Below are 11,308 nucleotides of genomic sequence, written 5' to 3'. Positions count from 1 at the left end.
GTTCTTCTTAGTGTGTGTCCCAGAATCCAAAGCTGCATTAGAACTATTTCCCATGACTAACCTAACAAATTTTCCAGGGAAAACACAACACACAGCACAATCCTGTGGAGAGAAGGGCATATTTTTACTGCCTCCCTGAGCGTAGGCTTATTATCGGAGCATCCTGACAAGGTCTTAGATCTCATTACCAGCAGACTCTGTGCAGGAAAACAAACAGCAATGATTTCAGATCAACCAGATTAGCACCAAGGTGCCATGGGAAGCTGCAGAATCGTCTGGGAACAAGGAAATTTTAGCTTTTCAGCTCATATCAAGTATTTTTCAGAGAATATTGGCTGCTTTATGAAACTTCTCTGAATAAAAAAATAGGCTCCATCACTGTGATCACTCCCTTTTATGACCACTAACACCCAAAGCCCGGTGACACTGTGATCCTCTAATATGATCAAACTCATCGAAATGAGTAGAAAGTGGTGATAAATCTCTACTAATTTCTAATATGTCAATTAAGCTGTGTGTCATTGCCTATTGATATAGGCTGTCAACATTCTGCCTGTCAACACTGAACAGAGCACATCATAAATCTGTAGGGCCCTTTTTTAAAACTAAAATCCCAACATGAAATCATTTGCGAGTGGCTCTTGCTCGCACATAATCCGCAAACAGAAAAGTTCCCTTCTTTTTCCGAAGCACTCTGTGTCCGAAAAAGCAGAGACGAGACAGTGAGAAAAAGTTACAGAATGTCAAGATGCCATAAATCCCACTAACACCACACTGCCACTACATCCTCTCTGTGTTTGGAAAATAGCCCCCTCACAGAGGAGTACAGTATACCAAGCAAACACACAGAACTAACACATGCACGCAAACTCTCGTATCTATACAGCAGCACTGTTTGAAGACGTTCGCATTGACAGGCTGGTGAGAACGCAGCAGTGGAAACAGAGAGAGAGAGAGAGAGAAACCACTCCGGGAATCTGGTTCAGTGGTTAAAGTATGAGGACAAACAGGCAGTGTTTCATTACAGTCAAAGATGGCATTGTTCTGGATGCAGGACGGAAGCAACCAGGTCGGTCGGTTCACGTACACAAAGTGACCTTTAATCGTAACTCACACGCATGGTTTGATTGCAGCTCTGCGCACTGACTCATAATTTGTTGTTCTTTAGCTGCGTGCAGTCAAACACAAGGGTACTGTGATATCAACATGTTAATTTTCAGGAAATCTTAGGCACATAGATTAAGCACTTATTTTAAAAATCATAAAACCAGAGTCTCACCTTTGGATATAACTCATGTCATTTCATACTGAAGGTTTATTTTAGTGATGGTATACAAAAAAAGGAAAAAAAGAGAAAAAACACGATCCAGGTTGGATACAATTCCATCTGAGGTCATGATGAGGTCGCATGGTGTGTGTAAAGCTTCTGTTTTAACAGACACATGCAGAAACATGCACATGACAAAGTGTGCAAACTTGCGCTGTGAGCGTCTGACTGAGCACACGTGGATGCAGTGACAGATCTTTGAAGCCCATAACTAAGCTTAGGTACTAATATATTCATGTCTCTTTGACCATGCCCCCCCCCCATCACACACACACACACACACACACACACACACACACACACACACACACCACTTTGTGCTTTAAACTCTGCTGCTTTGAAATGCCCTGCAGAAAACAAAGCTCCCTCCTGCCGCAGACAATAAAGCAGCTGGATTTCTGCACATGTGCCTTTGTGTTGCTCTGAAGTCCTGTCATAACTCCATTTGAGGGGTCTAGACATTCAGCACACACACACACACAGGGGTGCAAGAATGCACGCACTTCCACAGAAAGCTACTTGCGCAGGGAGATGGATGGCAGCACTGGCACAAAAGAATATTTGATTTGGTTATAAGTACCCCAACATGAAAGAGACGCACAGTGGGGGTGGAAAGGGCAGAGGGCACAGCAACTAGAGGTGGAAAGATCTTCATCACCATCATATGTGTCTGAAAATGACTGTAGCATTATTGAACTTTTCTTTGTGACTTCTCTTTTGCCTGTTTCAACTGCTATTTTATATTTCAGGACAGAAGAAGTTAGATGTTATATAATTTCTACACATTCTTGAAGTGGGCAGAGCAGGGCAGAACTAGACTATAAATCAAATCCCTGAAATGCTCTAAGTAGACAAATATAGTGAATTATAACTTTGAACAAACACATTCTGTGTTTGCTTAAATCTTACAAGCATGACTTGAACACAATGTGGAATTTTTTCTTCCTTTTTCACAAAGTAGTCGTTATTTCTACAAATGTGTTTTGCCTGCCTCACTTAAATATTCGACCTTCACAAGAATGAGATGCGTCCATGTTCTTCAGCTGAAGAAGAAACCTTCAGTGCCTTCGTTCAACGTATGAGTACTGCTTTGGAATGTTTAGTGCAATGTGCAGGTCACAAAAGCTGAACATACAAGAAAAACTGACTTTATGTATATATATATTTTTTTTTTTTAATTATTATAATAATTATTTAATTAAGTACTATATTAGAAGTGAAGATGTTGAATGAAATGAAAGTAATGGAGGTAATTAAACTTTTTAGTCACGTCTGGAGGTGGGTCTTTAAACTGCAATAGTTTCTGTACACTCAGCAGCCCAGTTAATTTGTATCTTCTATGCAGACACAATAGTGAATTGTAACTTGGTTTCATCCTTGCATACAGTTACCCACTCCGCGGGTCAGGCCTCCCTCCCCCTCTGCTGAGAGAGTGGTTTAAAGTTTCTCTTGCTGCAATCCGATTGGTCCGTGATGTTTTCCTGAGGGGAGGATAAATTCAGATCTCCGCGTCTCCTGACTCACATTGGCCCAGAGAGCGAGTGTAGGAGCTGTATTCTCTTATCAGGCGCATCGGGATAAGAGGATACAAAAAGTTATGGAGGTTATCAGAGGTAGATTATTATTTGTTTTATAGAGAATTTTTACTCAGTAAGGATTAGGATATCGCAGCTTTGGAATAATCTTTGATTTTTTTTTCCCACCTTACTTTGAATCATCCATCCAACATGCCAGGTTTTGGGGTTTGGATTAACGCAACCTGGATTTTACTTCTTAACGTTTTTGACGTGTGCCTTTCAAACTATTCCGAAGACCAGTGCAGCTGGAGAGGCAGGCAAGTGTTTCATGTTTTTCATATTTGATCTCAAGTGTGTGTGTGTGTGTGCGTGTGTTCACTGGGCATACTGGAACAGAGGATTTAAAAACGCCGCTCAGAGATGCTACAGGTGTCTCCTGTTTGTTTGGCAGAGGACGGTGTTTGCGTGCAACAAGTTGAGACTTGCCCCCGGGGCGCAATTAAAATGTTTGCGAGGCTCTGCTGCGATTGCGCCTCTGGGGTGTCTGCAGGAGTCACGGGGTCAGACAGGCAGGAGACTGAAAGATTAATTCAGATGCATGAAGTAAATACAAACTACATATGCAGCTGATGAAGGCTACTCTTTATTAAAGCCGTATTGTTAAAATATCTCAAGATTTCAGGAGACTTTTCGTTGCAGATCTGCCAGTAGGTGGCGCCTTGTCTAAAACTAAAGCTTTTTTTCCATGACATTTTTTTTAGCAGACATGAAAATTATTATTGCCTGTTGTGATCACATTTAATTCCCTCTCTCACCATTCTGTAGGAAAGTTTGGCCTGATCAAACTTCATACTGAAACCTTTATTTGACCTTGCGTCCTTCTCCCCCCTCACAGCGGTTTGTCCCAGCAGCAGGGCAGCGTGGAGCAGATCTCCCTCCACTGCTCTGAGGGCACACTGGACTGGCTGTATCCCAAAGGTGCCCTGCGCCTCACCCTGTCACCGCGCCTGCCCTCCATGGTGGTGGGCCCCAGCGGCAGCAGCTCTGGCCTCATCACAGCCTGCGTCAAGCCCTCGGAGGAGTTCCACGGAGCCCAGCTCTACTTGGAGAGAGACGGGGTCCTCGAGCTCCTGGTAGGGGACCGACTGGAATCATCTCCCCCACCGAGGGTCCGCTGCTTCAGCCGTCTGCCTGGGGAGAGGGTGGCCCTCTTCCTGCAGGCAACACCACATCAGGACATCAGCAGGAGGATCGCCTCATTTCGTTATGAGCTGAGAGGGGACTGGACTGCGCGCCTGTCGCTGGATTCTCACCCTATTAGCAGTGAAGGTGAGTCAGTGAGAGTGGGGCTCCATGAGATCAGCTATGTCATTTAGTACAGAAGGTTCTTGCTTGCTAAGATTTTTATTTCTTAACATGATTACTTTTATGAAACAACTTCTGCATGAGTTGCTTGTAACACCTTAAAATTCACAGGTTGTCAAAAATAGGACTTTAGTTGCATACAGTTCTTAAAACTGCTAAGCTCTTTTGCTTCCTTCGTGCAAAGTTTGGCAGATGCAAGTTTGTGAACCACCAGTGACGATACTGTTACCCCATAAAATCCTATTTGAGGATGATTCATAACTCAGAACAGGCCTCTGTGGTCTGCATGGACTTTCCACGGCTGTGCAGAGAGAAGGAAGTGGCCAAACTTTCCCCAAAGGGTTTGGAGTAGGTGAAGGGGAGCTGTGGAGTGGGGAGGAGGGGTACAAAAGCCCAGTATGTGGGGCTTTCTCCAGAGTTCAGAGCCCTTTGAATGGCAGCCGCATGAGTATTCTGGGATTACTGCCGTTGTCTAGGCAATAGGGAGGCCTCTGCCCAGCTGAGATGCTCCCCTCTTTTGTTGAGTTGCCTCTTGTCTGTAGGAGTTTACTCCCCCCAACACACACACACACACACACACACACACATACACACTGATTAGGTTTAGAAGGGTGTGTGTGCTGTGGACTAGAGAGGAAGGAATCCCATTTATCAAGAGGGTTTCCAAAGAACCACAAGGAGAACTTTTAAAAAAATGCCAGAACTTTTTTTTTCCACAGTTGAATCAGCACAGACAGCTTTGGTTTGAATCTTTTCTGGGACCCATCAGTAAATCCTGTTCTAAATCTTAGTAAAGTGCCAAAGTATTTTTTAAAGTTTTTTTTTTTTTAGTTCTTAATAAAAGGTGTCAAGCATCGATAGAAAAGTACAGGATTTTCTAAGAAGCTGGATTGGGCTTCTTTGAAGTCTCCACTCCCCACCCACCCCCTCCTCCTCTGCATGGCCTCTGTCTAGGCTTTGATGAGATGTGACTGCAGACACCCTGAAAGGCTTTACGGGGGAAGTTTCATTTGGCCTTTAAATTGTCCGGGGTAGAAGAGCCTCACACCTAAAAGCTCCTCTGGTCCTCCTCTGCCAACTGGAAAAAGTAGCAGCTGCCTGTTATGGGGTTTTCTACCCTTTGTTCCTGGTTTTTGCACAGTTTAGGGTCTGGACATTCAGATCACATTCCTCTGCATGTGATCTGTAAATGCACTGTCTTATTTCCAAGGCATTAGCATATAGTTTTTTTTTTTTGTTTTGTTTTTTTTTTTTTTAGAGGCTTTCATAAGGTTACCAACTGACTCCTTTTTTTCTTTCTTTCTTTCTTTCTTCTTTGCTTTGTTGTCTGTCCAGATGCCTGCAGACCCTGCAACAACACTGAGCTTCTGATGGCTGTTTGCACCAGTGACTTTGGTAAGTTACTAGATATACACAATGAAAAAACCCACAAAACTCAACATAAAATTCAATTAACCCCACCTCCCAAATTCATATTAAACCAGACCACCAAATCCTTAAAGCAAAGTTGGGAGACTAATGATGTCAGATTGGCTTAAAGGAAGAGCACCCCTATGCCTCCAAATCTCCTCCTCTCAAAAAAAGCAAAGGTTAAAGGTGAAACAGCAAATCTCTACACCCTTCTGGACCAATCCAGGAACCCCTAGGTGCAGAAAAAGAGTAGTGGACTAATCTGTAGGCCTCTGATTGAGCTGTAAAGACACTGAGGAGAAGTTCAGCTGACTGAACAAAAGTTAGAGTGATTAGTACGCAGGTCAGGATTTCTTAAGGCTTTTTATCTGTTGGTAGCCCACAGAGAGTCATGTCTGAACCAAGGATGAAATGTCAATGCAAAACCATACGTTAGTGGAAAATTATTACCGAAATTAACTTTGATGTTAATCTGTCCTCATAATTTTCAGTGGTTCGAGGTAACATCAAGTCAGTGGAGGAAGACGAGAACTTAAGAGCAGCCGTGATCAAAGTCAGCGCCACCCGCGTGTTTCGCCAGAAGTACGCCCTGTTCACTGGTAACAGTCGCCTAAGCAGCCGGGGTGAGATCAGGACTCTGCTTCAGTGTGGCGTCAAACCCGGACCCGGGAGCTTCCTTTTCACCGGCCGAGTCCACTTTGGCGAGGCCTGGCTGGGCTGCGCTCCACGCTACAAGGACTTCCAGAAGGCTTACACGATAGCCAAAGCAGCCCAGCAGATACCCTGCGAACTGCCCGTAGACTGAGACAGAAGCTTGTCTGCTACACAAAATGGAAGCTGTGCTGAGCGCCAGGCCAAACTCAGCCCCGTTCCACGTTCCGGAAGAAGCCACTACGGGTGAATGTCGGCTTGCGTAGCCACACGAGTGCCAGCAGAAATCGTCTTCTCAAAGGCCCGAGGAGTGAAATGGACTTTTCCAGACACCATTTCAGTGCAATATGCAGTCACTTGTTACAAAAGACCTGGTGGTTTCGTGACACTTGGGGACATGGCTGAAATGAAGATTAAGCAGTGATAAAGATGGTCAGAGTAAAATGAATGAAAAAGCTTTCCATTAATTCAGGCCTACTGAGAGTCATTGCATTGAAACTCAGGAAAATTGATGAAAAGTTCTACAGAAAGCTTGAGGTTATTAGCTGATATCCTGTTGAGGGTACACTCCAGACAGGTGTTGCTGTGGTATATTCAAAATGTATTTTATCAAATAATAATGGGACAATGAGACAGTTACGGGTAACTGGACTGCAGTTGTCTTCGGTGTTAGTTTTATCAAGGAGATTCTATAAAGTCCACACGAAGAGAAACAACTTGCACTGAAAAGGGAAAGGGAATGATCTAGAAAGTGTGATGCTGCAAGCACTGAAAACCAAATTCTTTTTAAAAAAAAGCAACTATATGTAGCATAGTGAAGCAATTGAGAATTTAATATATGTTCAGATACTGCGAGCACATACAACAGTAACAAAGCTATGGCTACCTGAGCAGGTTTCACAGCTTGATATAGTGCTGAGAGCACCTTCGTATTCTAGCCAGTCTGAGATTTTGCTTATGTGAGGAGACTTTTATAAGTGCTGTAAAATATATGTTTAATTTCCATTACATGCAGTATTTCTGCAAAACTGTAGCTAATTGGACTGATTTCAAAGAATATTTAAATGTGTCTGAGTTAAGCTGCTTAAATCTTGCCAAATCTGGTTGTTTTCATTATCACTTTTGGCTTCCTGTTGTCATATACTGATGAAAAGTAAAAGCTGTTCAACCCCTATATAATCAACAATGTTCTAATGACAACCGCCAACAATGACTGGAAAAACGCATTACTCTGGTGGACAAGGCTAGCTCGAGAAAACGAAAATATGCATTTAATGTATAAAATTTGTTCTGTAAAGAAATCTCTAATGTGCACTATATCAGCAAGGAGAAGGGGTTCATACCAAATTACCATAATCTGCTGACATGGTATGCCTTTAATGCGTACACTGCCATTTTGCTGTTATGTGTGTAAATGTGAATATAATGTGAATGTAAATATGTTTATAAGAAAGTCTAGAAACAATGAAAAAAAAAATGTGTTTCAGCATTGTGGATTATTTTTATGTTTGTCTGTATTATTAAAAATATTCTGTAAGAGAAAAAAGATAGATTTTGAATTTATTTTCCCCTTTCTAAGGTTTTCTAACTCAACTAAGCTACTGCATGGCCCATAATCCTCTTAATGCATTAAAACTGGTCAGCCTCCATTAGAGCATGTAAGGCTTCTTCCATGGTTACCTTTTCTCAGACATAAGTCACTTCAAGTGCTCGTGAATCAGATTCCTGAAAGCGCGGAACAAATGGCACGGCTCAGAGCAAGAGGGCCTGAAAGGTGGAGAGATTTAGGGACTGTTTAGAACCCTGAGGCCATTTGGACGGGGAAGGAGGTCGAAAACAGCGAGAAGAATTCTGTTGTCTTCAGCCTCCCATTTTCAGTACTCAGGAAGCAATAAATTGCCATTAAGGGAGTGGCATGGCAGGGCCGGCCGAGCTGAGGTGCCACACAGTCGCTTGCTTTATCCTGACTGCGTGTGCACAAGGAGACAATCAAAGCAATGTGTTTTCCACTCTGCTCAGAGGTACAAGTGGCGTACAAGTTTGTTTGCTGAATATGGTACATGTTCTGCATAAACGCCTCCAGCAAAACTCTCAGATTTACTGCACGCAACCATTTAAAATGGAGCAGCTGGAGGAATTAACACGACGTTTAAATTAAATGAAAAAGAATCACAAAAGCTCGACATGCTTCCCACGTCTGGCCAGCCACCTCCCATAGAAAGGCACAGGTTTGGCGCCACTGTATCAGGAGCTCATGTGAGTGAACCTCCAACCTCCCTGACCATTTACTGCCTCAGTGCCCCTTTATAACATCCTTAGGCTGGGTGGCCCCGAGCTGCCGGGCTCTACACACACACACACACACACACACAAATACTTTGTCCCCCTCCCCTCCAGTCCATCTGAGCTTGCTGCTGCAAAGCTGATAAGCCAAAACAAAGAGAACTCAAATTATCCTCCCCACCTATACATCATGCCACATTTTGACAAAGCTCAACTTCCTGCATTGTTGTCACTCGTTTGTGACCCCAGCTTGAACCCCTAAAAAGGAGTCTTCATGTCAAAGTAGCCAAACTTCCACAGTGGACACTGCAATGCATTCAGTTTAAATGCATGCATGAATAAAAACCCAAATAACACTTTGGCCATCAAATTTTTTGCCATCAAATAATCTCTCTGATGGCAACGATTATATGCACTCCTTCACTGCTCCCCCTTCACAGCAAAGCAGGAAGCACTCAAGAAAGGAGAATCCAAAGCAGTAGGAGAGTGTTACAGGGTGTGGACTTGAATCAAGCCCTGGGGGGGAAGGGGTTGGAGGGAAGTGGCCGGAGACAAAGCTCCAGAGATGAGAGCGCGGACAGGGGAAAGGTGCGCCCAAACACGGTACAGCACAACACCCCACCCACTGCTGACTCTTCCTGTTATCCAGCTTCATGAAAAGCTTCATGAATCAGAGCCTTGATATCAATTTTACAAACAAACCCAGAAGCATTTTTGCAGTTTTCATCATTTGAAATGAGTTTGGTGATTTTTTTGACACAATCCTAACATAAGGTCAAAATACACTGCTTAAAATCATAAAAGGAACACTTTGAAAACACATCAGATCTCAACTGAGAAACAAAAATCCTGCTGGATATCTATACTGATATGGACTGGGTAATGAGTTAGGAATGAAAGGATGCCATATCGTTTGATGGAAATGAAAATTATCAACCTACAAAGGGCTGAATTCAAAGACACCCCAAAAATCAAAGTGAAAAAAGGCTTTTCCATTTTTCTGAAATTTCATTGCAGTAACTCAGAATGTGCTTGTGTGCATGCCTGAGAATATTGGGGCATGCTTGTAATGAGACGACAGATGGTGTCCAGGGGCATCTCCTCCCAGGTGTGGGCCAGGGCATCACTGAGCTGCTGGACAGTCTGAGGTGCAACCTGGCAGCGTTGGATGGACTGAAACACAACATCCCAGAGGTGTTCTATTAGATTTAGGTCAAGTGAGCGTGGGGGAAGCCAATTCCTTCATCCTCCAGGAACTGCCTACATACTCTTGCCAAATGTTGTGCACCAGGAGGAACCCAGGGCCCAAGGCACCAGTGTAGGGTCTGACAATGGGTCATTTCATCCCAATACCTAATGGCAGTCAGGGTGCCATTGCCTAGTCTGTAGAGGCTTATGTGTCCCTCCATGGATATGCCTCCCCAGACCATCACTGACCCACCAACAAACTGGTCATGCTGAATGATGTTACAGGCAGCATAATGTTCTCCACGGCTTCTCCAGACCCTTTCACATCTGTCACATGTGCTCAGTGTGAACCTGCTCTTCCCTGTGAAAAGCACAGGGTGCCAGTGGTGGACCTGCCAATTCTGGTATTCTGTGGCAAATGCCAATCGGGCTCCATAGTGCCGGGCAGTGAGCACAGGGCCCACTAGAGGATGTCGGGCCTTCAGGTCACACTCATGAAGTCTGTTTCTGATTGTTTTCCAGAGACATTCACACCAGTGGCCTGCTGGGGGTTATTTTGCAGGGCTCTGCCAGTACTCATCCCATTGCAAATGCAAAACTAGTGAAAAAATAATCAGAAAACATGAAGAGGGAAAAATGTCAATGGCCTCCACCTGTAAAACCATTCCTCTTTTGGAGGTTGTCTCATTGTTGCTCCTCTAGTGCAACTATTGTTAATTTCATTAACACCAAAGCAGCTGAAACTGATTAACAACCCCCTCTGCTACTTAACTCACCAGAAGTTTAACTGATTTGATGCTGTACTCTGATTAAAAAGTGTTCCATGAATTTGAGCAGTATACATTTAACAGCAGTGCTTACAGCTCTCTAATCTAGTTTATGCTAAAAAGTCTTTTTTTTTTTAATCAGTTCTGACTATTTGTTATAGCTAAAACTAGCTTTATTTTGCTTTCTGTTATATGATTGCAGGATCATCAGCTACTTTTCTTATACATATACAAACTTTCATCTGCTCTCTACCAGATCTCTGAGTGCAGCTTCTCACACTAATCCCTCATCTGGATCTTTTTCCACTGGAGCTGTCTTTTCAGGGGTTCATCATCTACTCTTTCCCACAACTTGGTCCACAGCTGCTGGTTGTTGTGTTGCTGTAGATCCAAAACAGTGGTTGCGATGGTCTGACACACACTTGACACCAATATTAAATCTCCGTCTCCTTGTGCCAAACGGCACTCAAGGCTCTTAAACGGCTGAACCTCTGCAACTCTTCGGCTGCTTCCTTTTTTCCACTCATTCATTCTTGTTTCTCAGTGGTGCACCAATATCCCAGAGTCTGTAAAAAATAAACAGATTAAAAGCTCCAGCCTATTTTTTCTAACGTTTCCTTTTTTTTATTTGGTGTATAAGCTGTGGTGATAACTTACACTTTTGCATAAGTTAGGGCATCAAAGAAGTGATCAAGAAATGGCTGGGGATTTCAATGTGTTTTATTTTCCCAGAGATTTTTCCAAAAGTGCACCAAGTGGAGCAAGTGTCCCATCCACCTCTTGGTATGACTCAGCGGTTG

General features: G+C 43.4%; 1 protein-coding gene across 1 annotated transcript; it reads left to right on the top strand.

Moving 5' to 3' along the window:
• Nucleotides 1-2,861: 2,861 nt before the first annotated feature.
• On the top strand, nucleotides 2,862-6,900 carry LOC115798302 (meteorin-like). The gene is made up of 4 exons (XM_030755110.1): nucleotides 2,862-3,161; nucleotides 3,740-4,173; nucleotides 5,545-5,604; nucleotides 6,111-6,900. The coding sequence occupies exons 1-4, from the start codon at nucleotides 3,055-3,057 to the stop codon at nucleotides 6,422-6,424; spliced, it is 915 nt and encodes a 304-aa protein (XP_030610970.1). The 5' UTR covers nucleotides 2,862-3,054; the 3' UTR covers nucleotides 6,425-6,900.
• The last annotated feature ends 4,408 nt before the right edge of the window (nucleotides 6,901-11,308 follow it).

The sequence above is a fragment of the Archocentrus centrarchus genome, chromosome 19 (assembly GCF_007364275.1).
Source record: "Archocentrus centrarchus isolate MPI-CPG fArcCen1 chromosome 19, fArcCen1, whole genome shotgun sequence".
Taxonomy (NCBI): domain Eukaryota; kingdom Metazoa; phylum Chordata; class Actinopteri; order Cichliformes; family Cichlidae; genus Archocentrus; species Archocentrus centrarchus.
This window is presented reverse-complemented; position numbering and strand designations above follow the sequence as displayed.

What these genes read in the sequence shown, in the direction of transcription:
- LOC115798302 (XM_030755110.1), top strand. Translation starts at nt 3,055, where the DNA reads ATGCCAGGTTTTGGGGTTTGGATTAACGCAACCTGGATTTTACTTCTT. An exon ending in CAGTGCAGCTGGAGAGGCAG is followed by an intron (nt 3,162 to 3,739) that starts GCAAGTGTTTCA and finishes CCCCCCTCACAG; the next exon opens with CGGTTTGTCCCAGCAGCAGG. An exon ending in TGTTTGCACCAGTGACTTTG is followed by an intron (nt 5,605 to 6,110) that starts GTAAGTTACTAG and finishes CATAATTTTCAG; the next exon opens with TGGTTCGAGGTAACATCAAG.